Genomic DNA, 25,087 nt, shown 5'->3' on the forward strand with positions numbered 1-25,087 from the left:
AGACACACGATGAAACCCGAGAGTTTGTATAACCTAAAATTCCAAGTCAGGTTTAGGAACAGCCTAAAATAGCACTGGGGGATGGAGGGCAAGGTATTTTCATACATATATATATATATACACACACACTCTTTTTTATATATATATACACATATATATGTATATATACACACACACACTCTTTATTTTTTAAATAAAAGAAATAAGTTATTAATTCTTCCTTCCTCAATATCTTCACTTCACTCCATCAATATGTTCGCTTACTCTGAACAAGTAAAAACTTTCATCCCAGGGACTGACAGCAAAACTATTGTAAGTTCCTGGGACCAAGACAAGCCCGCTGGGTAGAGAACAGTGAAGTATCTGAAAAAGCCCACTGTGATTTGGGGAATGGAGAACCAGTATAACTGGGAGGTCTACAGGAGAGAGACCCTAAGTCCCATCCAGCTGGAAGATAAAGGATAAGCAACAGTAGCCTGAAAGAACCCAGATTCTATCCACACAGGAATGCATGAGCAATACCAAACAATCTCAAAGACTTTTTTTTAGTAAGAACTTTCAATAAACACACACGCATATATACAGCCATCTCTCGCAAAGACAAGCAGTTAAGTGGTTCCACATTCAGGACAGGGTAGGTGAGTCAGCACCACCTGGCCGGTGGTTCACAAGGCGCTGAAGATGCTCCCGTGTGCGTTCTCACGGCTACTTCATGTTTCTGAAGGGAAGGCCAACAAGTCTTGGAGACAGCCTCAGTGCAGGCACACACAGCTGGAGTCATGTGTAACAGCTGTGTTACTGTGTGAGGGAGATGAGAGGGAGCAGCTGGGAAAAGAACAAGCAAAAACCCTCTAAAGACTGCCATGAAGGGTCTGCAGACAGTGTCCATCCACAGGAAGTCCAGTCAGAACTTGACTGAGAAAGAAGTCCCACATGAGCAACCCTTCTCTGCCTGGGGGTTGCTCACCACCTGGAAAGAGCTGCGAATCAGCTCCTGGCTGAAGTCCACCATGGAGCCTTTCACAAAGGCGAAGCTGTCCACATCCACGACCACACGGGCGCCACCTTGTTCAAACACCCTGCAGAAAAGCAGCATATTTCAGCATTAACTGTGCTGCAGACATGACAAAGAAGCACAGCCTGAGCGCTTCCCTTATCTCACAGGCTTCCCCCATTCAAAGCAAGATACTATCATGTCACTGTCCTGGTTTCAGCTGGGATAGGGTTAATTTTCTTTCTATTAGCTGCTGTGTTTTGGATTTAGTATGAGAATAATGCTGATAATACCTATTGTTTTAACTGTTGCTAAATGATGTTTACATTAGTCAAGGACGACTTCTGCTTCCCATAGAAGTCGAGAAGAAGCACAGACAGGACAAGCTGACCAAAAGAATACTCCAAACCATAGACGTCATGCTCATTATATAAATGGGGGCTGAGCAGGAATGCATGATCACTGCTTGGGATGGGCTGGGCAACCAATCAGCGGGTGGCGAGAGCGACTTGTTTTATATCACTTTATTTTGTATATTATTTTACCATTATTATTATTTTCCTTTTCCATTACTGTTCTATTAAACTGTCTTTATTTCATCCCATTAGATTTTTTCCTTTCCTCTTATTTTTTATGTCTTCTCTCTACCCTACAGGTGGGGGAGCGAGTGAATGGCTGTGTGATCCTAGCTGCTGGCTGGGATTAAACCACAACAGTCACGCACACCCTTCTTGTCACCTTTGTAAAGAACAGTAACACCTGACCACCACTACACCCCTTTGTCCTTGCCTGTCATCGGGATTGATAACTGTGTCCAAGGAAAACTTGTACTGGAATCCAGAGCAGCCACCTCCTTCCACCTGCAGCCTGAGAAACTCTGAACCTTCTGTGATCTCCAGCAGCCTCTGCAAAGAAGAAAAGGAAGAGGATGAGAAGACCTGCTGAACAAACTAGCAAACACTCAAATGCCTCCCCTATGGGCCTAGGGCAGGCCAGGCAGCTTCGAAGTCCCTCCCAGAGGCACCGGAGCTGCCTCCCGGGGTCCCTACCTTGACGCAGCTCTCGCTGAGGAAGACCTGTCCTTCACTGGGGTCGTTCTCCGTCGGGCCTGGCTGGGAGAAGGACGATGCCCACCGCAGCGGGCGGCCCACTGTGCAGGCAGAGCCCGGCGGGGGCGCGGGCAGCGCTCGTCCTCGGCACAGGGGAGCGGGACAGCAGCTGTGGGAGAGGAGAGGAAAGGGGGAGCCTCAGAGGGGTCCCAGTCGAGGGCAGCCGGCCCGACCCCGCAGCCACCACCCTCTGCCGCAGAGCGGCGACACACGGGGACACTCGGCACCTCCGACGGGTCAAGGGGACGGAGCGGGGCCGCCGCCACCGCAGAGCGGTACCTCATCCGGGTGCTCAGCGCCAACCTCCACCATCTCCTCAGCGACCCCGGCGCCGCCATGTTGCCCCTCACGCCCGCCTCAGCACCGCCCCCCCTCCTCGCCTCCGCCCGCCCATTGGCTGCCCAGCTCCGCCGCTTCCGGCGAGGGCCGCCATGGCGCCCGCCGAGGCGGAAGTGCTGAGGCGGCGAGGGTTGCTAGGCAACGCGCTGCCCGCCCACCGGGCCGGGGCCGGCGGCAGTGGCGTCTCCATCGGCCGGGCCGGCCCGACCTGACCTGACGTGTCCCCGGAGACGGCAGAGCTCGGCTGCTGGCTCTGTAAAGCCAGCAGAGCCGCTGGAGCTTTGCACAAGGTCATGAAGCTGCCGCTCGGCCTTGGGGATGTTTGTTTCCATAAGTGGTGACACTCATGGAAGGACATACACAGCAATAAAACAGTAAAGAGTAATAAAATAACTAACGCGGTGCTCTCTAGCGGGGCATGTTTGCCCTGGAATTAGCTGTGAGGGTTGTTAATACCATGCAGCACCCAGAGACCCTGAGAGGGATCAAGGCGCCGGCCCAGGGGGGTTTGACAAGCTGAGGGGCAAGCACGGGGCCAAGCCGAAAGGGGTTTTAATTTTTTCCCCTGATCCTGGCTTTTCTGGTTTGCTGTCCTTTATCAGGCGGGGGCTCAGCTCAGAAATCCCCACGGAGGCCAGTTTTCCTCCAAGGGGGTGCTTGGCCTCCCGCACACCCCCACCGTCCCTCCCTCCGGCTCCTTGCTTCCCTCCTGCTGGAGCAGGGACCGCGGTTTGGGCAACACTTCTCTCGGTGGTTTCACCTTCTCCTTGGTACCTCTCCAGAGCCATCTCTGCTACGATCTGCTCCCTCCTAGGGACTTAGTGGCTCTGCATCATTGACTCTTCACAGTCAAAATGCCAAGCAAACAAGGAACTCGGGCGCAATAAAAGGTTACATGCCTTTTGTTCAAGGTGCTTTTCCTCTTGGAAAACTTGTCTCTAGAGAGTTGCTGTGGATGTGTCTTCTCTTACCCGGTTGAGTCCTGAGGCTGGCTGGCAGCCCTAAGCAGAGCAGCCCTAAGCTGAGCAGCCCTGCGTAATTTCTCTCTTAAGCCTGATGATCTGACATGTGACAGCATGTCTGGCTGGTTGCTCAAAGGTGCGTCACGGTTAAAAGAGCCTTTATCTCTTTCTTCCTCGTGTGCTTCTGGGGGAGGAATCCTGTTCCTCACCCCCGGCCAGCCCTGTGGAGAGTCACACAGTGGGATGGCAGAGGAAAACCAGTCATCCCAGCAGAAGGGGGTGATTTAACATCAGGGGACCTTGGGCCCTGGTGGTTTGCTTTCTCACTGTTCCACTCTAAGCAAGGCGATGATTTTGCAACCATGTGCTTTTGCTAGTTTGTCCCACCCTGAGCATGTAAATAAAGACTGGTCTGAGCTGTTTACTTTTGCTTCTTTTGGGTTAACTCCAATGATGTTAGGATAAAGCCAGAAAAGTATCACAGGCAGGGTCCCAGGTGGGCTGGTATTAATGTAGGTACCTGCAATGGTAGATGAATCCTCAATCAGGCATATTGGAACACTTAATGTTTAAAAAAAAAAACCATATTGGGGTGTTTCTCCAGTTATTATCAATGTGGTGTCCCTAAAGCAGATGACTTGGGAGAAGCAAATTAAGAACTCCTGGGAGAAAAGGCGGGGGATCATCATGCCTCCTTTCCACATCGCAGTGGCTTTCCTGCTCTCTCCTGCAGGGTGTATTAGACCTATCCCACTGCATTTCCCCGTGTTGTGACTGTATTCACCGTGAACACCTTTTGGAGAATGGATATAGCCCCAAAACCAGATACTCTTACTTTATAATTGCCTTCATTTTTACCAATGTTAAGTATCAAAAGTGTGACAAGTACCTTCCAGGCACTTGGGGATGTTGCTCAGATGGTTAATGCAGACCAAAAGAATGAGAAAGAGGCTAGCTGGCCCCTCTCAGAGTTAATTTAATCTAATTAATAATCCACTGTGCTGAGGAGTGACTCAGGTGTTGGGTGCAAATTTTTGGAGTAGCGAGGAGAGGTGGGTGTAACTGAGGAGAACAGCTATTTTTTAGCACCTCTTTCTTATTGCTGGCTGTTTTTTCATTCTGCTGGCTATGTGGTATGGCGGTGATTTTCTCTTGCACAGAGTTACAGTCTATGTTTTCTTCCTTCCTGGGCTGTGATTTTGTTGGCCATCTTGTTCCTGACAGCTTGATGTAATCTGTTTTTAGGTTTGGTTGTGTTTTGTTTCCCCTTCTTATTCTGGTCTGTGGCATCTGGGTTTGGGGAGTTCCTTTAGCTCCCTTTAAGCACACTGTATTGAAGAGATTTGTCTGCGAGTTGAATTCTCTAGATGTTTCGCTCTATTCTCCTCTGCAATGTGTGTGCTTAAATCATCTTGTGTCTGTTTTGGTGGAAAACTGAGCTTGTTTCAGCGATTCGGGAACTGGCAATAATAAAACCTCTGGTGTGGCATTGAATGTGACAGCGGCTTGCGATGCATTTCAACGTGAATTCTGATGATTTGTAGCAAAAGGAGCATGTTCTGGCTGAAAGAACAGTCAAATTGATTAGTGTCTGTATGTGGATTTTCCCGAGAACCTGATTTGTGTATTCAGTGCTGCTGTAGTGCTTGCAGGTGCATCTTAAACTACCGAGCTGCAAATGCAATGCTGCTGGAGGGATTTGGATTCATTTGGTGTAGCTAGCTCATAAAGTGGAACCGGAGACTTTTTCCTCATATAATAGGGTTGGTTGGATTATGGAAATGAAGAACTCATCTATCAGTCTTGCTGGAAAGAATTTATCTGTTGGCTTTCTTGGCCTTTTCTCCTGGTGTTTCTGCACCTTAACACAAGCTCCCCGTGATGTCGGTAATCTAGGAGGAGTTCTGTCCCCCTGTCTGTCTGTAAAATAATGAGACCAGCCTAAAGTTGCATTGACTGTTTCTGAAGTATTTTGGTGAAATGTTGTGCTCCAAGGTGACCTGGAGGCCCATGTCTTGTATCAGATGTCAAAAGGGGCATTTACCTAAAAGCAAGGTCTGTCAGGCTGATGACGGTTATGCTGCCCTGGGGAATTTAGTGCTTTAGTGCTGTTATTGCAAAACTGGCACGATGGTAATGTGTGATACCAGCTAAAAACCTTGGGCAGAAGGTTTCTGCTTCTTTCTTGTCTAAAGGCCTTGGCTGTAGTTTTACAAACAGGCTTGTTAGGCTTTTTATTAATCCAGTTCTGGGGGGGATAGATGTGTTAATTCTGTTCCTAGATTCAACAGTCATTAGTCCAAAGCCTTTGAAATAGGCATAGTGTTGTACATAAATAGTTGCTGTTATTGCACAAAAGCGTCTGGGAAGCTAAGGCAGCTGGAGACCCGTTTGATGGGGAGGCATCCTCAGTTAATGTATTGTGGAATTTGCTCCCAAGCATGACACTGCTTATCCTGCGAATGTGTGGCGGTAGTTTACGGTGTTGCTCTGACCCGACGGCACTCCCGTTCCCGGCGGTCACATAGCCAGCTTTGTTTATCATCTGTAGGACTTGAAGGATGGGGAGAAGGAAAGCCTTTCTAAGGGCACGCGTTCCCATGCGCAAGGAAAAGACTTTATGTGGGTCGGTTACGAAGAGTGCTAGGTGGGCTTAAATATGTGACTTAGTCTCAGCAGGGCCTTTTGGGGTTGTATTGTTTTGATAGGGCTGCTGTAAGCACCCTGGCCTTGCTTGCTTGAGGCCTCTGTAAACTGAATGCTTATTCAGAATCTTTAAAAAAGTTAATAAAATAAAAGCCCCACCCAGCGAAGGAAGGGATTTTTTTTTTTTTTTGCTGAAGTGCTCAGCAGAGAGATGCGGAAGAGCAAGTCCCACTAACACCTCTGGGGTTTCTGGTGCCACATCCTTTGCGGAAAGCCTGAGCAAAGTGTGGGGGGTTTGCCTCTGAGTCACTTGGCAGCACAGCTGAGGCGGAGCAGGCAGACACCTTACTGGGACAGAGGTCTGAAGGGGAGAAGCTGTGTCAGCTCTGCCGCGTTCCTGCCAAATCAGCGCTCGCGTGCCTTTATCTCCGTTGTGTTCCTGACATGACCCTGTTAAGGGAAACACTTGCTACCACGTGAAATCAGTGAGAAGCCTTAAGGTTTAGCTTGGGTCAAACGCTTGCTGAAGCGTCTTGGACATCCTCTGGTTTGTCTCGGCATCAGCAGGACAAAGCTGGGAGTCTCCAGCGTTGCAAAAGTAGGACTAATGTGTATGTGCTGTGAAAGGCAGCAACCGCAGTGATTACTTAGTACATGTAAGTCTTGGCACTAGCGTTACACAGAGAGTTTTCAACACGCAGAACACGAGGTGCGGGATAAGTAATGAATAAGGATACCAGCCCGTCTACTAGCTTCTTGAGTGTTTTTTTCCCCCTTTCAGTAGAGGCAGCGAAAGAGCTCCCGGCTCATTGCACAGGCTGCGTGAGCACGTCGCAGAATCGCCTAGGCTGGAAGCAGCCTTTAAGATCATCAAGTCCAACCATCAACCTAACACTGCCAACACCACCACTAAGCCATGTCCCTCAGCACCGCATCTATGTGTTTTTTAGATACCTCCAGGGATGGTGATTCCACCACTTCCCGGGGCAGCCTGTTCCAATGCTTGATAACCCTCCTGGTGAAGAAATTTTTCCTCATATCTGATCTAAACCTCCCCCGGTGCAACTGGAGGCCTTTTCCTCTTGTCCTATCGCTTGTGACTGGGGAGAAGAGACCGACCCCCACCTCGCTACACCCTCCTTTCGGGTAGCTGTAGAGAGCGATAACGCTCCCCCTCAGCCTCCCTTTCTCCAGGCTAAACCCAGCTGCTGCCCAGTGCGGCCCAGCACCGCGGGTACTGGAGGGGGCGTCCGTCTGTCCCGGCGCTGCAGTTCCAGCACAGCCCGTCCCGTCCTTCGGTGTCGGTGTCACCGCCGCGTATCCGCTGCCCTTTTCCAAGCTCCGGCCCCCCCCGCCCCGCGGGACGAGGACACGGCTGCTCCCTCCCCCGCCGCTACGGTCCCGCCCCCGGGGCGGGGCGCGCCCCCGCGGAAGGGGCGGGCGGGGCCGCCGCGCTCATGTGACGCCGCCGGGGAGCAGCAGCCGCTGCCGTCGTTCCCGCCGCCGCCGCCATGGTGCCGTCGCCGCTCGCCCTGCTGCTGGCGCTGGGTGCCGCCGCCACCGCCCTGGCCGAGCCCCTCCGCTTCGTGGACTGCGGTGAGCAGCCCGGGCGGTGCGGAGGGTCGGGAAGGGGGGAGTCGGGGGTCAGCAGGGGGAGAGGGCCCGGTAAACCCGGCTGTTCCTTGCAGGTTCCAAAGACGGCAGCATCCAGGAGGTGAACGTGAGCCCCTGCCCCACGCAGCCCTGCCAGCTCCACAAGGGGACATCCTACAGCATCAACGTCACCTTCGCCAGCAGTAAGAATCGCTTCCCCAAGCTGGGTGGCCGGGGGCTTGGGGAGGTCACCTCTGCGTCCCACTGCTTGGGTGGGGGGGAGAGGGGGGATCACTTCTGCATCCCACTCCTTGGAGAGGAGGGGGGAAGCTGGGTGGGAGCGATCACCTCTGTGTCCCACTCCTTGGAGAGGAGTGGGGAAGCTGGGGGGGGGCGATCACCTCTGTGTCCCACTCCTTGGAGAGGAGTGGGGAAGGGTGGCTGGAGAGAGGTCTAGGTGGAAAGAAGTGGCTGGGGAGGAAGAGCGTCACTTAGTTGTGTTCTTACAGGGTACGTCAAGGGAAGGGGGGGTGTAAGGTAGAAACATGTTCCCTGCTCTGGTGCCTTGCTTACGCTTCTCTGTTTTCTGCAGAGATCGAGAGCCAGGGCAGCAAAGCGAGGGTGTACGGCGAGATGCTGCACGTGGACATCCCCTTTCCTATTCCTGAGCCTGATGGATGCAAGTCCGGGATCCAGTGCCCCATTCAGAAGGGCCATTCCTACAGCTACCTGAATAAACTCCCTGTGAAGAGCGAGTACCCCAGTGTAAGTAAGCAGGCAGCTGGTCTGCTCCTCAGGGCTACTGCCCTTCCTGGGGCAGTCTCACCACCTGCCTTTAGAGACACCTTGTCCTGTGGTGGTGGTGAAGAGGTTAGAAGCCTCCTCAGACTATCTGGTGGCACTTCTGCAATGAGTGTGACTCAGTCTCAAAGTCTCAAGTTCCCACTTTGGGACAGACCCAGCGGAGGAAGCAGCTGCTAAGTGGCCTCAGCTGCCCAGGTATCTGCCCGTTCTGTTCTAGGCTTGTATGTAGCCCACTGCAGAGCCTGCTGCGTTCAGCCAAATGCTCCCAAACTGGGGGTGCTTGGCTCCAGGCTGCGGTTCAGCTGGGGGGCCGCAGGGTGTTTCCACTCTCTTGCTTACTCAGAGAGTGGGGATCCGAGTACAGTCGGTAGAGGTCTCCTGTGTCGCACAGCTGAACCCTCCATCCGTGGAAGATACTCCAGGGGTCACCCCATGAGCGTGGCCCATCTGCTGCAGCGGGGGCAATGCCCCAGCTCTGTCCTCTTTGCGCAGAGCTCCCAGGACCTCCTGCCTCCACACAAGTGATAACTTCCCGTGTTCTTGCCGTACAGTTTCGTGAACACTCTCATTTCCCTCTGCTTTTCTCTCTCTTTCAGATTAAACTGATCGTGAAGTGGGAGCTGGTGGATGACCAGGACCAGATGTTGTTCTGCTGGAAGATACCAGTGCAGATCACCAGCTGAGGAGCCCTGCCAGTTGCAGGGCTTGGGGAGGGGAAAAACAGAAGACAAGACAGGCCAAATTCTTTTATATAAAAAGCATTTCTTACTGCTTCCTTCAGAGCTCTGCAGCCTCTGAGCAACCAGTACTGTGTTCCTGCAAGGTCAGCTGCGGGCAGAGGGCTCTTGCCCCATTAGAGCCCTCTGGGGTGTTCTCACAGCAGCTCGAGGGGGAGCAGTGTCTGCTGCAGGAGTGACTGAGCATCGTCCTCCGGCTGCTCTGCGGAGGCGCTTTAGTTGTTTGAAATGGAGCTGTCTGTCCTCACAAAGGAGTTTCTCTGCAATGAACCTGGCTGGTGTTTGAGCTGCTACCTGGTAACCCTTCAGTGCCTCTTCTAGAATGCTGGCTGCATCCACCCTCCTGTGCTTCTCCTGCGCTGGGAGACCCCGGTGTGACCGGGATGCCCCTGGCACCTGCGTTTGCCATCCATGCAGCTGAAGGAGAGGGAGGGAGCCTTTCCTTGAGCCTGCTCTGTCCTGGGCCCCTGCGCGAGCCAGCAGGACTGTAGCTGGGAAAACTTCCTTTTTGTGGATGCAAAGCCAAATGACGTTCATCTCTGCAGGGATGATTCTTTCTCTAACCAATGTTTTGCACTACTACTAACTTGGAGCTGCTGGGAGCTCCTGAACCTCTTTTTATAACTTTCCTTTTAATAAAGGCTAGACAAAATCTGCTTGGGTTGTCTTCTGTGAGTGGAGAGGTGCAGGAGGAAAAGCAGAGTGGCTGGGCATCTTCTAGTTGGGGTTGGGCTGGTCTTCTCCGCTGAAGGCGTGGATGGAGGTGGTATGCTGGCCTGAGTGTGCGTGACCTGTGAGCAGCCAGGTGTCTCTGCTGCTGGCTAGCAGGGTGTCCAACTGGCACTGTCTGGCTGCGCTCCTGCCTTGCTGGTCCTGTGCTGGCCTGAAATTGTTGCAAAGTCTCCCTGAGGAGGTGGTGGTGTAGAACGTGACCTTGCTTGCTGTGGCATAGGTAAAGGCCTTTCTAGTGAGGGCTCTCGGTCTGGAAAAGCAGCTCCCAGACCTGCTTGAGGGCTCTTGCCAACTGCAGAAACCTACGTGCTCTCACGCTTCAACTGCAGCCCACCCGCCTGTGAACAAGGCAGGGTGTGAGCAGCCGCAACCGCTGTGCTGTCTGGGGGCGGGACTGGAGTTGGTTCCTCTGGCTGGTGCTGGGCTGGGGAGATAAGCAAGTATTTGGCCTGGCAAGGGTCTCTGCTCTGGCTCGGGAGAAGGAAGAGGCTGGGTGCCAGCGTGAGAGGGGTAAGAATTGGCTTATGAGGCTGGGGTGGCCTTGCCAGGCTGGCAAGGGAGGGAGGCATCCACAGGGAGGATGTGGCTCTGGTACCCCTTAGCAGAGGCAAGACAAGCACAGTTCTGACCAGCCCCAGTGTCTTGAGCCACAGGGGCCCAAAATAAATGTTTTATTTAACAACATGAGAGAAGTTTCCAGCAGACTCGGTTAAAAAAAAAAAAAAAGTCACCAACAACTTTACAGAAAGGAAGCTGGACCTGTCCCCCTGCCCAGCCAGCGCGGGGCACGAAGGCAAAGTGCAGGGCTAAGGGATGCGCCTGGGCTGGCTGCAGGGAGAGCTGGCCCCGGGGCCCCTCCGGCCTCTCCACCACAACCCAAGGTTAGGCAGCAGCTTTAGAAAGAAGCTGGGGCTGACACCCCTCACTTAAAGCTCCAGCCTGGGGGCTGGATGCTTCCCGAGGAGCGGGGCCAGCACCTGCAGCGTGGGTGAGGCTTGTCGCTACGTCAGTGCAGCGGTGGCAGGGAGATGAACCCCCTTTCTCGGTAGAGCGAAGGGGGCAGAGGCTGGGGCTGGGTGGCAGGGGAACATGTCCCGTGCATCTCCACGGCACGGGGCGATGCGACAGCTGCTGGGGGCCGGGGTGGGCTCTGCTGTGGCAGGAGCAGGGGCTGGCAGGGTGGAGGGTGGGTGCGGAGGCTGGGAGGTGGCAGGGAAGTTGTGCGCTTCGGAGGAGAAGGAGCGAAGAGCCTCGAAGCACCCGCAGTCCTGGGGGGTGGGGATGGTCCTTTCTGTGTGCTCCCAGCTCCTGGGTGCCAGTCACGCGCTGGAGGGGAGCACCCTCAGCCCCCTCACCCCTGCTCCCTTAGAGCTACGCTGCCGCTGGGCGCTGGGCTGTCTGGGGCACGCAGTGGTGGGGCTGGGCCAGGGCCACGTAGCCTGGCAAGCAGTGGCAGCGGTAGGAGCCCTCCGTGTTCTCACAGGTGCTGCCCTGGCACAGGGGCTCAGGGCCACCCACCTCCTCGCATTCGTTGATGTCTGCAAGGAGGAGAAGGACTGGGGTGAGCTGGTGGCACAGCGAGCAGTCCCAGACCACAGCCAGCACCTCCTTGTGCCCCTGCCACCCAGCCAGCCCTCCCCCACAGGTGCCCCATGCCCTCTCCCAGCACCTCCAGGATGCCCACTGCGACCCCACCAGCCTCCCACACCCCTCAGCACATCCACAGAGACCCCTCAGTCCCCAGGGGTGACATCCCCAGCATTTGGCATTCCCCAGCACAGGAGGGAGTCCCTCCCAGCAATATACACCAGATAAGCCCCCCTCCCCGCCCTCCCATGCTCTGCAGCTGGTGACACCCCCGGGTTAGCAGCTTCCGGCTAATAAGTTGTGCTAGCATAAGATCTGGGAGAAAGGCCACCTCCGGCCTTGGAAAATGCCTTTTCCTGATCGGACAAGACCGAGGAGGCAGATGATGGTGGCCCTGAGAGGCTGATTATCACCTCCAGGAGCAGAACACAGAGGGACCTTGCGCTGTGCAAACAAGGACTTGTTTTATTAACCTGCAAACTGTGCCAAAGGGCTCCCTTGGCCGGCTCGCTGCTGGGCTAAAACGTGCAGCTGCCCTGCTGTGATGGACACCCTGCCTGACACTCCAAATTGTGGTGGGGCCATCAGCTGGGCAGAGCATCCCTGTGCACCCCAGAGCCCTTGTTTGCAACCACAGGACCTCCAGAGCCCAAATCGGCACCTGCCAAGGCAGGTCCGAGCCCTCTGACCACAAACTCCATCCTCAGCCCCCCGTGACTGGCAGGTAGTGGGAGTGGGGAGGAGCTGATGGGTTCAGATGGCCACCCAAGGGAGAGCGAAGGCCCCAGCAGTGACCAATGGATCCCACCAGGGATGAAGAGCTTTGCCACCCTGGGGATCTCATGGTATCCCTAGCACAGGTGGAGGGGGCCATCTGGCAAAGAAAGGGAAGTGCAACCCCAGAGAAGGAAGCTGGAAGCAAAAACTCCAGGTGCGGTAGGAGGAAGCACAGCAGCCACGTGAGGAAGAAGGAGGAAAAGGGAAACCTGAGATGAGAGAGCTTGAGGAACAAGTCAGCCTTCATACACAGCCAAAGCAATGGTTGAACAGGCACTGCAGACTTCGGCTAAACCTCAGGACCAGAACTTCGCCGTGGAAGGGATGGGCTTGCTCAGAAGCCCAAGGAGGAAATGTTAGCCAGCACATAAAGGAAGATGTGCTCGGCAGCCTGGGAAGCCCAGGGAGGCAACCTTGCTGGGAGCTCCAGGGAAAGGTAAAAGCAGGAAGGGCAGACCTTCCACCGAATTGAGAGAAGTAAACCAAGCCTACTTTAGCCCAGAAGCACCTGAAAACCAGAAGCAGTAGAGTCACACCAGCAGTGCACATCAAGCTCTGGAGCCTGCCCGCTCAGGCAAGGGTGGGGGCAGACAGCCAGGGCAAGCTTGTCCCCATAGGCAGGTGAGAGGGGAAGCAGTGCAGCAGCTGCAGAAGTACCCTAAAGGCATCAAGTCAGCAAGGTAAAAACATGGGGGTGACTGAACACCATGTAGGAGAACTGAAGGGGAAAAAATTGAGACAGGCTCCAGTGTAAAATGCGTGCTAGTTAGTCCAGGACACGAAAGGCAACAAGCAAAGGCTCCGTAAATACATTAGCAGGAAACAATGGGGAATGTCGGTCTGGTCCTTATCGACAGAGGAAACAAAAGCCAGCCGAGCTGGCTGGAGCAGCTAATGTGGGCTTTGTTCCAGCCATCATAAAAATGCTCGTGGTGACTAGACAGGGCGCAGACCATGTTTGAAGCGTTTAAACGAGGATGCAGGAGTACAGGGAGGGAAAGGCTATGCTGTGATGGAGAGGTTCGACACTCAGATAAAGTAGCTACAGCCAGATTGCTAAAGGCTTGCTGCAACTCATCTTCACATGCTTAATGCTCCCGCAGCCCCTGAAAAGTTAGCAGTTTTCTCTGAGACGGAGGATAACGGAGGTCTGAGAGACCCGAGGAAGAATAAATCTGGTAAGTATCTTCAAAAACAGAGCAGGGAGAATCCAGAACTACAGACTACTCACCCCCATTCCCTTAGGCAGGCCAGGTTTGTGAGTGATTAGGTGATAACCCTCCAAAGCATAACAGGGTCATTAAATAGCTGGTGCAGCTCTGTTAAGGCCTGATTATGTTAAGCCAATCTGGTTCCCTTCGCTGACCTGATAACTGGTGTGTCAGATAAGGGAGAAGCGGCGGGTATGATGTGCCTTGGCCACGGCGAGGATTTCAACACGCTCTCACATGACACACTCAAGCCGACTGAGAAAATACAGTCTAGATGAAACCGCAGCAATTGCACAACAGGCTGCAAAGCCGCACTCCAAAGATAATTAGCAATACCTGGCTGTTACAATAAAAGCCATTTAAAGCATCGCCTGTCCTCACCCCTACTCCATTCAGTGTTGTCATTAAGGTGGACAAAAGAAGAATCCCCACGATTATGAAACGTATGTGTGTGATGCCAGCACTCGGGGTGGGGGTGGGTGTTCAGACTCATTCTGAGCAAGCAGAGAAGCGGTCCAAAAATCAACCAGACAGCATTCACTGAAGGCAAGTGCAAAGCACTGTGGCCAAGGACACTGAGTGCACAAACGCAGAAGGAGAAATAACAGCTCAGGCAGCCATTCTGCCCAGCAGCATTTGGGGAGGCAGAGACCATGGGTTCTGTAGGAAGAAGCTGCATGATCGTGTCGTGCAATAAGGATGCTGAGAGCTGGAGTTAGTGCCGTGCCTAAGGAAGGAGGGGGTTCATCTGCTCTGTTGAGTGCCCGGGGCCTCAGCTGGTTTGGGGAGCTGCACCGTGTGAAGGATGGAGACATGGCATAGGGATGCAGAGGAGATGGAGAGAGAAGCTTCAGAGACCGTGTTTCATCGGGCAGGGTGGAAAGTGAGGAATTTCACCAGGGCAGAGGTGAACGTAGAGGAAAGTAAGCAGGGAGAGAGTAACAGTGGCTGGTGGCGTACAAGAACGTTGTGCGAAGAATGGGGTGATCAGCTGCTCCCCGCGACGCCCTGAGGTAGCTGCCAGCAGAAAGTGGCAGGCTGAACCTCCAGGACGGTCCTCCCAGCTCTGTGGGACGGAAGCAGTCGGAGAACGGGATAATCCTCTGGCAGCTGTCCCGGCCACCACCGCCAGAGAGCGGCAGCCGCCAAGGGATGGATGCCGGGACCGGGTTGCAGCCCCCGACACCCCCCGGGCTGGCCCCGGCCACCACTCACCCACGCAGGCCATGCGGGTCATGTCCAGCTGGAAGCCATCAAAGCAGTCGCAGGTGTAGCCCTCCCGCACACGCACGCAGCGCCCGTTCTCACAGCCGTTGAGGATCCCGCACTCCTCAGCCTGCAGCCCCTCAAAGCCCTCGTAGAGGCCTGGAAGGTGGCAAGACGGTGTCAGAGCAGGGTGACCCTCTGCCCAGATGCCCAGGGGACATCAGGCACGTGGCAAGACAGTGCTGGTGAGGCCAGGAGCGACTCAGAGCAGCCAGGAACAGAGCTCGTTCCAAGCCTGAAGCAATCTGGCCAGGGTGGGATCTGCCACGCAGTCCCAGTGGACTACCTGGGTGGGAAAGTACATCTTTGTGTCTCCCAGTACTCACCAGTTTGGCTGGGCAGGTAGCGGGGCGAGGACCGCCCTGGGCCATGGTGGAGAGGGCTGCCACGAAACTCACTGATGGGTTCCCTCCGAGGGAAACCAGAATCGGGGTTTCCGTATTCAGACTCCAGGTAATTGTAGTAGGGGCCTATATCTGGACCGGGAAGGCCATAGTGGGGGTCCTCCAAGCCTGGTCCATACTCATACCTAGGTCTTTCTCGGAGCTCAGCCCCTCTCTCACTGTCTTCACTGGCCCCATTACACAGGAAAGCAAAATCAGCTGGAAATGGTGAGAGAAAAGGAAGGGTCAGTGCAGCCTGGCTCAAGAGAAGTAGGTCGGCTACAGCCAGAGAGGGTATATCCACACTGGGCCAGCTTGGCCAAGCCTGCGTTCAGTGGCCTCCAAAGCTGCAGCTCTGTATTTTGCCGATAGCACCCCATCTTCGAGAAGACCAGCTCCTGTCTAGGGCCAGCAAGTCCTTGAGCAGTGAGAACCCTGATTCCCAGTGTGCTCCCATGTTGGACTACCACTGCCTCACCTCTCCTAAGCTAAGCAGAAGCAGCAGGATGCACAGAGGAACTCTCCCCTCAGTCACCTTGGACTCACTGCAAACCAGTTTCAGGTACATCCTACCCTCTGGTGCAGCTCAACTCTGGAGAAGGGGAGGGTTCACCCACTCCTTGGGCTGGCTTTGGGGAATGCAGACAACAAGAGGAGCCCTCACTGCAGCCATATGTGGCCAACTCTGCACGACCGGCAGCAGCCCAGCCCATCCCCACCGCTGCCAGTGTGATGCTGGCCCATGCTGGACCACTCACCAGAGGACCTGTGCGGACAGAGCGCGCAGTTCTGTCCCCAGGCTTCGCCTAGCCGGCAGCAGCACTCGGTGTACGTGGTCTGCTCGCCATGCAGCAGGTCTTGGCAGATGTAGTCGGCGACGGTCTGCCAGCAGACATCCAGGTGGATTTCATACTCCTCCAAGGCATCTGTGAGTGCCATGAGCAAAGTATGCCATAAAAATCACCCAGAAGAGTGCTACCCCCTTTGTCCCGAGAGGGATGACCGTGTGGCCCAGCTCCTGTCCCCCTGCCTTGGCTGCACGCTTTGCTGGCACTGGCACCCCTCAGCCCAGCACTGAGCCCCCACCCACTGCTCCCTCCTGGGAGATCCAGCTGCGGGGTGGGATGTGCGGGGTGAAGGTGTGCTGCAGCAGGGGCTCGGGCTCACCTGCCCTGCTGGAGAGGTTCACACACCGGTTGCCGGTGGCATCCAGCACGAGAGGGAGGCTGCAGAAGCAGTGGTAGGAGCCGTCCGTGTTCAGACACTCGCCGTTGATGCAGTACACTTCGTTCTGACACTCGTCCTGGTCTGCCCACGCACAAGGACAGAGCAATGTTTCAGGCTGGCAGACATGGGCAATGCGACCCTTTCCCTGCCACCTCTTCTTTCGTTCCCCGGGAGAGTCCCAGGAAGCCTGTCACCCGGAGCTGGCCCTGTGGCATGGGCAGCAGGGACAACTCTGGGTGCAGCAGCACCGCTGTCCCTCTGCAGACGGTAGGAGCCCCCGCTGCTCTTTGAGGCCATCTTACCAACACACTCAAGCTTGCTGGAGTCATAGAAGTAGCCTGTACGGCAGAAGCACTTGTAGCCCGGCACTGTGTTCAAACACTGTCCGTTGCGGCAGAACTCAGAGCCAAATATCTCACACTCGTCCATGTCTGAGGGAGGGAGGGAGAGGGAGAGCGAGAGCATCTCAGGGAGCAAAGCCATAAAAGCTGGTGGCTTAGTGCTGTGCCCGCAGAAAGCCAGCATGGCACCTTGGCCTGGACTGGCACGTCCCAGAGTGAGCCCCCCGCCTTTCCCACCGGCCACATTCCTGGGAGCAGAGGGGGAAGCACCCACAGGCAGAGCAGGACGAGGGATGACAGGGAACAGGAAACTTTCACAAATAGGAAACTCATGTGTGTTTCTGGAAGGTTGAGAACACAACCCCCTGAAGGTGAAGCCAGCCGGCCACTGGGACATCTATCTGTAACCCAAGGGTTGTGTCTTACTGGACCCCATTCCTGGTTCGATATGGGCATGGGAGGTTTGCACCGAGGACAGAGTCACTGCCAGCAGTGAGGCAGGACTGGAGGAAAGGGCACTTCCAGCTCGGTGATACGGGCAATCTGGGATTTCTCTGGACAGAGGAAAGCAGTAGCAGGATGTTAGCTTCCACCACCACAGCCCCAGCCAGATATTCCTGAGGATGCATCTCTGTGCAGGGCTTTGCACAGCACCTTCTCTATTCCCCCCGGAAGAAATGAGAGAAAATGGTGCTAGTACCTGTGAAAGAGATTTTTCCTGAGAGCAGATCTTCCTGGGGAACATAGCCTTTCCCAAGAGGGCAGATCTCTTGGTACTCCACTGGCCAGGAGCCAGATGCCAAGGCGAGATGGGAAGAAAAGAAACAGCTCGTTAGTGCAACCAAGGTGGAGCTGGTGGGCAGAGCACTGTCCTTGCCCAGTGTGCTGGGTCCACAGTCCTACCTGTGCCCGGGATGGGGCAGGGGTAAGTCTCACAGTTGTCACCCCAGGCTGCCCCCACCGTACAGCAGCACTCCTCCTTGGTGATGTTCTTGGCCAGGACACTGTCACACAGGCGAACGTCACTGATGTGGTAGTAGCACTGCTTGCGCTCTGCGCTGTCAGAGAGGTGGGCTGCGTGTGTCTCAGGGCCCTCTAGAAGACAGCAGGGCAGGGACGGGATGGAGTCCTTGGCACCCCAACGCAGCATCCCACACCTACGAGGTCCCAGAGCACACCCATCACCGGCAGCGTGACCTTCCCAGGTCCCCACTTCCAGGCTCCTCAGCTCCTCCCAGACGAAAGCTTGCCCATGCCTGAGTGGGCTTGTGGAGTCCTGGCAACTCCTCAGCTTTATCTCACCCCAGCCAGGACTACCATGCTCCTGCTCTAGCTGCCACCCATGCTTTTGTCCCAGCTGCCCACTCACCCATGGCTGCTCGGGGCTGGCACTGCCCTGTCTCTGTGTCGTATTCCTCGTGGTCGCTGGGGCAGAGGCAGAGGAAGGATCCCTCCACATTCTCGCAGAGCGCAGTCCCACACACGGCGACCATCAGCTCGCACTCATTCACATCTGCAAAGCAAGGGGCAGCGGTGGCAGCTGGAGCCCTTCCTCTGCATGGGCAGCCTGTGCATGGTCTGCAGCATGGAGTCACTCTTCAGCAGGGAGATGGAAGCTGCTAGGGACGAGCTGAGAGCTCTGTTCAACACGAGTCTGGCAAGAGCTTCCTGCCCTGCTCTCAGTTGATTCAAGGAGCCTGAACTCCAGCTTGCAGTGAGTCACTGGATCACAGGATCATTCAGATTTGAAGGGACCGCTGGAGGTCTCTAGTTCAAACCCCTGCTCAAAGCAGGGTCAGTTTGGGATCCCACCGTGCTGCTCAGGGCTTTCTCTTATTGAGTCTTTAAAACCTCCAAAGGTGGCAACTGCACAGCCATCTGGGGCATCTGTTCCACTGCCTGCCTGTCTTCATGGTGAAAACGTTTTTCCTTGTATTACACCCTGTCTATTCTCTCCAGGCACCCATTAAAGTACCTCTCTAGCACATTCAGTGCCTGCAGCCCCCAAGCACCTCCTTTCCACCTGCACAGAGAAGGGCTCCATGTTCACTGGGAGCCACTCGCCTTTTCATAGAGCCCTGCTCCTTTGCAGTCCTGAGGATCTGCTGTGCTAAGGGGAGGGGTTTTGCCTCCATGAGCTGCCCTGTCCGTGTCTGGGATTCCCCATGCATAGATGCAGTCCCCATCCATGCCCCAGGAGCCATCACACAGCGGGGACACCAGCCTGGCATTGCCGATGGCTCTCCCTCACTGACTGGCAGAGCGACCGCAGGAGACTCACCAACGCAGTAGTGTCCGGAGGGTGAGCTCTCATAGCCACGATCGCAGAGGCAGCGGAAGGAGCCGTCTGAGTTCTCACAGAAGCCGTGGCTCCCGCACAGTGTCTCGTTGGCGCACTCGTCTATGTCTGCAGCAGAACAGAGAGCAGGAATTGCCTCAGACTCCACCTCTCCCAATCGTCTCCCCCTTCTCCTCTGACTCCAGGACACAGGGATGGGGCAAGCATTCCCTTGATGTGAGGGACTGGGACTGGCTGCCCCACTCACTCCCCTGCTATGAATGTGCATGTTAATAGACGCTTCCTGCAACATCCGAAGATGCAAAGAGGCCACATGGACAGAGCGACAGGAGCAGGGTGGGAATGGGAAATGGATGGGAAGCGTGGGAGGAGGCTGGCAGGGAATACTGAGGGTAGCACAGGTCCCTGCAGAGGCATAAAGGCACACAGAGACTCTGGAATCACATCGGCAGGAGATACAAGGGTGCAACTGAAGTGTGGGGGGCAAGTGCAGGCAGATCTAGGATGATACCCTCCTGCACTGTTCTTCTTGACCTAGTCTTTCTCCAACTGCTACAGTGCTAGGGAGTAACCTCTGCCTTGCCCCAGCCCAGTGGGGTTGGACAATCACAACTGGGTCCTCTGCCTATGGAGGGCAGGTTTACAGCCCTGCTGGCTGCATCCCGCTCCCCTCCTAGCTGCACAGGGCAGATTTATTTCCCTGGAGTAGGCAGAGCAGCTGCGTGCCCACAGCCCACTGCTCCCAAGGCCAGGAGCAGCTCCACATGCTAAGTCTGAGTCCTAGCACAGCCCAGAGCGGCTGGCAGCAGCTCCTCCTTGCTGCAGCCTCCCCTAAGCCGGGGGGAGCCTCAAAAACTGCAGAAACCCCTTTGCTCTTTCCTCTTTGCTGGAGCCTAAACTTCAAACCCAGACTCCCCAGCCCAGCACACAGTGGTACCAGCAGCCTTTCCCCTCACCCAGCCCTGCCAGGCAGGTGACTGGCACGGGCAGCAGCCCCAGCAAGCACAGCTTACAAGGGAGCTGTGGTCCAGCCCCAAGCCTGGAATGGCTGTAACCTGCCCAGGACTCTCCCCAAGCGGAAAGCAGTACAATGCGGTGTCTGTTCCAGATGCCAGGAAGAGAGAAGTCTAGACACAAGCAGGCAGCTCAGCCAAGAAAACAAACTCTCAGCATTATCTGCCTCTCCACCAGCCACATGCTTCCTCCTCCTTCTCCCCCCGCGCCCCTGGCAGACACGTCCCACAGCCACCCTGTCCCTGCCAGGAGGAGGGACAGGGACACCCAGGGCTGTACTCACCAATGCAGTCACCCAAGGGGGTCCAGTGGAAGCCGGGCTGGCAGCCCATGATACAACGGTAGGAGCCCAGGCTATTCTGGCACCGCCACGTGCCGCAGATGGCATCCCCATACTCTTTACACTCATCCACGTCTGCAGGGAGGAGGGCAAAGGAATGAGGATGGTTAGATGGGGACCCTGCTTGCTCTACGGCAGCACCTGGGTCAAGTTCAGTTGGCCAGAGACCCTGAGCCACTGCTAGTCCTCCTTACAAGTCTCCAGCAACTTTGGGTGCTGTGAGGAGAACTGTCCTCCCCCCCAGCACTGGCTGTCCATCCCCCCCCAGACCCCAGGGGACTGATCTCCCCAGCGATGAGCTCTCACCCACGCAGTCATCAGTCTCCTGGGAGTGTTTGAATCCATTTTCACACAGACACCTGTAGGAGCCCTCTGTGTTCAGGCACTGGCCTTGCGAGCACCGGGACTTGTCTGCGCATTCATCCACATCTGCAAAATCAGGCCAAAATCGTCAACCCGGATCTCACAGCAGGGGAGGCAGCAGAGGGCAGGTCCCGATGTGTGTCCCTGCCATCCTCCAGCTCACCTTGGCAGCTGACTCCACCAGCCGTGTTCGAGAACCCAGGAGCACAAATGCAGAAGTAGGATCCGTGACTGTTGAGACACTCGCCATTGGGGCTGCAGATCTCGCTGTTCAGGCACTCGTTCACATCTGCAGAGGGAGCAGAGTCAGGGCCATACACCCAGCTCTAGGGAACATCCTTCACCTAAGCCACATGGATTCCCTCTCCCCCTTCTCTTACAGGCAGCCCTTGCAGGGCTCCTGAGCCCTGGTTTTCCTGCCATGGAGACAGAGATCTTCCCTCTCCAAGGTTATCCTGCAGTTGGCTACAACCTTATGGGTGTGCCATGCATGGTGGCATCACCTGCCAAGAAAGAAGGAGGATCTATAGGGAGGCTGTTTGTCCTAGACCCAGAGGGCTGCAGGGATGGGGTTCGTACCTTCGCACATGGTGCCATTGATGAGCTCGAAGCCAGCCTGGCAGTGGCACTCGTAGGAGCCCAGGGTGTTCCTGCACTCTCCCCCCAGGCACTGAACAGCAGGGTCCTCACACTCATCCATATCTGTCAAGCAGAAGGGCACAGCACAGTGAGGCCCCAGCTCTTGCTGTCACTGGAGAAGACCCCCACCCAGAGAAGCCATCACTCAGCTGTTGGCCTGCAAGGTGGGTTTGAGCTGCCCTCCCAGACCATCCCGTCACAGTGAGATGAGGGCAGAGTCTCCCTGTTACTGGGGTGTGAGGAGTCACCCCAGACCCTTCACTCCCCTCCATCACAGGGACCAGGATAAACTGGATCCCAGCACCAAGTCAATGGTGCTCAGTGACAGGACCAGTGGCGATTGGCACAAACTGAAACACAGGAGGTCCCATCTGAAAATCAGGAAACACTTTTTTACTGTGAGGGTTGCTGAGCACTGGCACAAATTGCCCAAAGAGGTTGTGGAGTCTCCCTCCTTGGAGATAAAGACAATTGGGCATGGTCCTGGGCAACCAGCTCTAGGTGGCCCTGCTTGAGCAGGAGGGCTGGACAAGAAGATCTCTAGAGGTCCCTTCCAACCTCAGCCATTCTGTGATTCTGTGAGCACAGGGATACTGCTAACCCCAGTGTCCTGGGGAGCTCTGCACTGGGTACCACAACCACCATGAGGCCAGCGCAGAGACACAGTTGCTGACAAACTGCAAACACCAGGGAAGTATCCCAGCACCAGCCACACCTTCTGTGGCTCTGCTTTCCTACGTGCCAGACTTGCCTACAGTGTCCTTCTCCCGGCAAAGCTGGCTGGGGCCCTACATCAGTTCTTACCCAGCTCCAAAGGTCCACACAAACCCTCTCCCACCCAACTCCCTCAGGCCTTGGCCAGAGCCTGCTGGCACTCTGGGGGTTTTGCTGACAGCAGAGAGAATGGTGCCTTCCCGCTAACAGGGGGCTGTGACATGCCAGCAGGCTGCTGTTGCCTGCAGGCGCATGAGGCAGAGGGAAGCATTGGAGGATGCTGCTAATCAGAAGGATGGGCTGGTGTGCAGGCAGCAGAAGGCATGCTAGTGGAGAAGGTCCTGCTGTACTCCTCTCCCCTGCCAGGAGCTAAAGCCCTGAGACTGGCAGCTCCTGGGGGCAAGGCAGGGACCTTCTCTTCCCCTTCGCAGAGCATTTGAGCAGGACACAGGCATAAATGAGCATTGATCCCTACCACCTTGGGGCAGGATTCCCAGCTGTTCAGCCTCAAAGGGTTGCAAGTAGCAAAATTCTTGAATCCTTCTGGAGATGAACCATAACCTAGTTTACTTATCACAAAACTATCTCAAAACCCTTATCATTTTTCAAATATGAAACACAGATCTACAGACAAGGCCACCAGCCAAGGCAGGGAGGAACGTGCCATCCTGCCATCGGGTCAGCGTGACGCAAACAGTATCGAATCCTGATAAGGTGCCCTCGTGACATGACTGGGGCAAGGTGGCTGAGAAGGGTCTCACATGGAGTCTTGGGAAAGGGGGAGGGCAGACGGAAGTCATCAAATCATGGTTCTTCCATTGCACCCAAAAATCAGATGGAAAATAAGCTCATTTCATGCTGGCTTTCTCAGACACCAAAACAGAGGAGAAGAGAGGGAGGAAAGCCTCCCTCTCCTCCCCCACTGGAGGCCCCCATGCGGGGGGGGGGTCTTCTGAGAGTCACATCAAAGGCAAGATCTTCTGTTTGCCAGCTTTGTGCAGGTTGCAGAGCTCTGCAGTGCTCCAGAGAGAAATCTGCAGCACAGGGCCAATCTTTAAACAAATACCTTTGCTAGCTCTGCCCCCTCCCTTCCCTTGCCCCAAACAGGGAATTTGCAACAAGCCACCTCAAGCCATCTCAAGCCCAGGATGTCCCCTAGGGGCAGCCACCAGGGAGGGAGTTTCCCTGCCTGCGCCGGGGCAGTCAGGCTGTGAGGCTGGGACAGGGCGCTCTCACGTCCTGAGCAAAGCAACCAACACAGACCCATGCTGGCATTAACTCTCTGCCACGCATACCTGCCACAGCAGAGCCCTTGAACTACTCTCTCCTTTTTAAACATGTCCAAGTTACACTAAGGGCTGGGGAAAAAAGAGGACCCCAGGGTGCCCACAGTCTCTCCACTGGCTGTGGACCCAAAATTTCTCCCCGAGGACCTACAGTCGGGGCACATGCTTCCAGACACACAGTTCTGAACTAAACCACACATGGCTCCTCTCTGTCCATGTTTCCAGGCCTCCTGTACTCCTCTGGCCTTTGTCAGCATCCTCCAGGTCACCATTAGTCCAGGAGTCTCATCAATGAGTCCTTGCCCCCATCCCTTTCCTGGGTGAGGAAGATCACCTTCCTGCTGCTCTAGGTGACATCTGCTTGCAGCCCCTCCCTCCACTATCTGCAGATCGAAGAGCTAAAGAGCTGGAGAAGGATCCTGAAGCTGAAGAAGTCCCTGGGCCCCACCAATAACCCAGCTGTGGCAAGGTCTCCTCCCTCATTCCCTCCAGCACCTGATCCTCTGTCCCTGGGAAAGTGGTACCTTCACACGTGCTGCCATCTCTGGACACGGCGTAGCCCGTGTCACAAGCCATGCAGGAGTAGGACCCCTCGGTGTTGAGGCAGAGTCCAGAGGGACAGGCACCCGGGGCAGTGCACTCGTCGATGTCTGCATAAGCACACAAGGGAGAGTGGGATGAGTGGGAAGGATGCAGAGGAACCATGACGAGGGGCAGACGTGTTGAGGGAACCAGCCAACACGGTGGCCAGGACTTGGGCAGATCCAAGTGCTCAGGAAGAGTCCAGAGAAACATCTGGACTGGGTGCATGACACTTCAAAGGGTCTGGACTCAGGGCTCCCCGATACCTTGGCAGCTCTTCCCATCAGGTGCCACCTCGTAGCCTCGGTAGCAGGAACAGCGGAAGGAGCCGTCCAGGTTGACACACTGCCCGTGAGCACAGGTCCCCTCCGCAAGACACTCATCCACATCTGCACGACACAGCAAAGAGCAATATGGAATGGGAGGGTGCTCAGGGCCTTCCCTGCCACCCAAATTGCGAGGGCACTGTGCCCTGGCCACACAGGCTGGCTGCCCGCGGGAGGAGCATGCTGCCCATGACCCTGCTCCTTCTGAGGTTTGCAGGGAGCACTGCCGTGGGGGGCATGGGTGCCACCCAGAGACAGCCCACGTTCCTCACCAATACATCTCCCATTCCTGGGCTGGTAGCCATCCCCACAGCTGACACACTTGTAGGAGCCTAGTGTATTGACACAGTTTCCGTGGGGGCAAGGGCTGGGATCCACGCACTCGTTGATATCTGCCAAGAAACAAACTCCTTTCAGGCTCCCAAAGGCAAATAGTGAAGCCTTCTCCAGGATGTCCCCTCCAGCTGGATCCTCAGAATTCCCCTCTGGGGGACAGCAATGCCCAAGAGCAGGTGAGATGAGTTTTCCAGGGCTTGGGCAACACTTCTTATAGTCCCATTTATCACTCAGGATCCTACACCCACACCCGAGGGCTGACATAATCCAGCAGCGAAACCCGCTGCCGCAGGATGTTGCCAAGGCCAGGAATGTGCATGGGCAGAGAAAGGGATCAGAGAACATCTGTGCAGGGCTGTTTCATCAGGGACTTTCATAACTATGATTAGGATGCAGCCTCCAGCTCAGGAAGTCCTTAAGGCAAGTGCTTTCTGGAGGCCAAGCCGGGGGAGCAGCATTCTGTGCATGCCCTGCTTCCCG

The 25,087-nt window shown here is 55.4% G+C and overlaps 3 protein-coding genes across 8 annotated transcripts in view; 1 reads left to right on the forward strand and 2 right to left on the reverse strand.

Annotated features, from left to right (window-relative positions):
* Window positions 1-508: 508 nt before the first annotated feature.
* Window positions 509-2,508, reverse strand: ISCA2 (iron-sulfur cluster assembly 2). Its single transcript, XM_074582444.1, has 4 exons — window positions 2,383-2,508; window positions 2,044-2,212; window positions 1,784-1,899; window positions 509-1,079 (listed from the first exon to the last, which is right to left on the reverse strand). The coding sequence occupies exons 1-4, from the start codon at window positions 2,439-2,441 to the stop codon at window positions 905-907; spliced, it is 519 nt and encodes a 172-aa protein (XP_074438545.1). The 5' UTR covers window positions 2,442-2,508; the 3' UTR covers window positions 509-904.
* Window positions 2,509-7,477: 4,969 nt separating this feature from the next.
* NPC2 (NPC intracellular cholesterol transporter 2) lies at window positions 7,478-9,840 on the forward strand. The gene is made up of 4 exons (XM_074585261.1): window positions 7,478-7,646; window positions 7,739-7,846; window positions 8,236-8,408; window positions 9,044-9,840. The coding sequence occupies exons 1-4, from the start codon at window positions 7,562-7,564 to the stop codon at window positions 9,128-9,130; spliced, it is 453 nt and encodes a 150-aa protein (XP_074441362.1). The 5' UTR covers window positions 7,478-7,561; the 3' UTR covers window positions 9,131-9,840.
* A 698-nt stretch (window positions 9,841-10,538) lies between these two features.
* LTBP2 (latent transforming growth factor beta binding protein 2) overlaps window positions 10,539-25,087 on the reverse strand; it is a 99,669-nt gene continuing 85,120 nt past the window's right edge. For 5 of the 6 annotated variants that reach the window (XM_074585266.1, XM_074585265.1, XM_074585264.1 and 2 more), the window contains 17 exons: window positions 24,544-24,663; window positions 24,212-24,334; window positions 23,888-24,013; window positions 21,304-21,426; window positions 20,888-21,013; window positions 20,668-20,790; window positions 20,305-20,436; window positions 18,990-19,115; window positions 18,078-18,221; window positions 17,612-17,803; window positions 17,409-17,489; window positions 16,670-16,798; window positions 16,308-16,448; window positions 15,899-16,066; window positions 15,084-15,359; window positions 14,707-14,856; window positions 10,539-11,454 (listed from right to left, as the gene is read on the reverse strand). In XM_074585266.1, the coding sequence (XP_074441367.1) occupies window positions 11,288-11,454; window positions 14,707-14,856; window positions 15,084-15,359; window positions 15,899-16,066; window positions 16,308-16,448; window positions 16,670-16,798; window positions 17,409-17,489; window positions 17,612-17,803; window positions 18,078-18,221; window positions 18,990-19,115; window positions 20,305-20,436; window positions 20,668-20,790; window positions 20,888-21,013; window positions 21,304-21,426; window positions 23,888-24,013; window positions 24,212-24,334; window positions 24,544-24,663 (2,447 nt within the window). In that variant the 3' untranslated portion in view covers window positions 10,539-11,287. The remainder of the gene's footprint in view (window positions 11,455-14,706; window positions 14,857-15,083; window positions 15,360-15,898; window positions 16,067-16,307; window positions 16,449-16,669; window positions 16,799-17,408; window positions 17,490-17,611; window positions 17,804-18,077; window positions 18,222-18,989; window positions 19,116-20,304; window positions 20,437-20,667; window positions 20,791-20,887; window positions 21,014-21,303; window positions 21,427-23,887; window positions 24,014-24,211; window positions 24,335-24,543; window positions 24,664-25,087) is intronic. The other variant, XM_074585263.1, reaches the window with a different exon arrangement.

This window comes from Larus michahellis, chromosome 4, assembly GCF_964199755.1.
Source record: "Larus michahellis chromosome 4, bLarMic1.1, whole genome shotgun sequence".
NCBI classification, from domain to species: Eukaryota; Metazoa; Chordata; class Aves; order Charadriiformes; family Laridae; genus Larus; species Larus michahellis.

What these genes read in the sequence shown, in the direction of transcription:
- ISCA2 (XM_074582444.1), bottom strand. Translation starts at nt 2,441, where the DNA reads ATGGCGGCGCCGGGGTCGCTGAGGAGATGGTGGAGGTTGGCGCTGAGC. An exon ending in GCGCTGAGCACCCGGATGAG is followed by an intron (nt 2,213 to 2,382) that starts GTACCGCTCTGC and finishes CCTCTCCCACAG; the next exon opens with CTGCTGTCCCGCTCCCCTGT. An exon ending in GTTATCAATCCCGATGACAG is followed by an intron (nt 1,080 to 1,783) that starts GCAAGGACAAAG and finishes GCTTTTCTGCAG; the next exon opens with GGTGTTTGAACAAGGTGGCG.
- NPC2 (XM_074585261.1), top strand. Translation starts at nt 7,562, where the DNA reads ATGGTGCCGTCGCCGCTCGCCCTGCTGCTGGCGCTGGGTGCCGCCGCC. An exon ending in CCTCCGCTTCGTGGACTGCG is followed by an intron (nt 7,647 to 7,738) that starts GTGAGCAGCCCG and finishes TGTTCCTTGCAG; the next exon opens with GTTCCAAAGACGGCAGCATC. An exon ending in CAACGTCACCTTCGCCAGCA is followed by an intron (nt 7,847 to 8,235) that starts GTAAGAATCGCT and finishes TGTTTTCTGCAG; the next exon opens with AGATCGAGAGCCAGGGCAGC.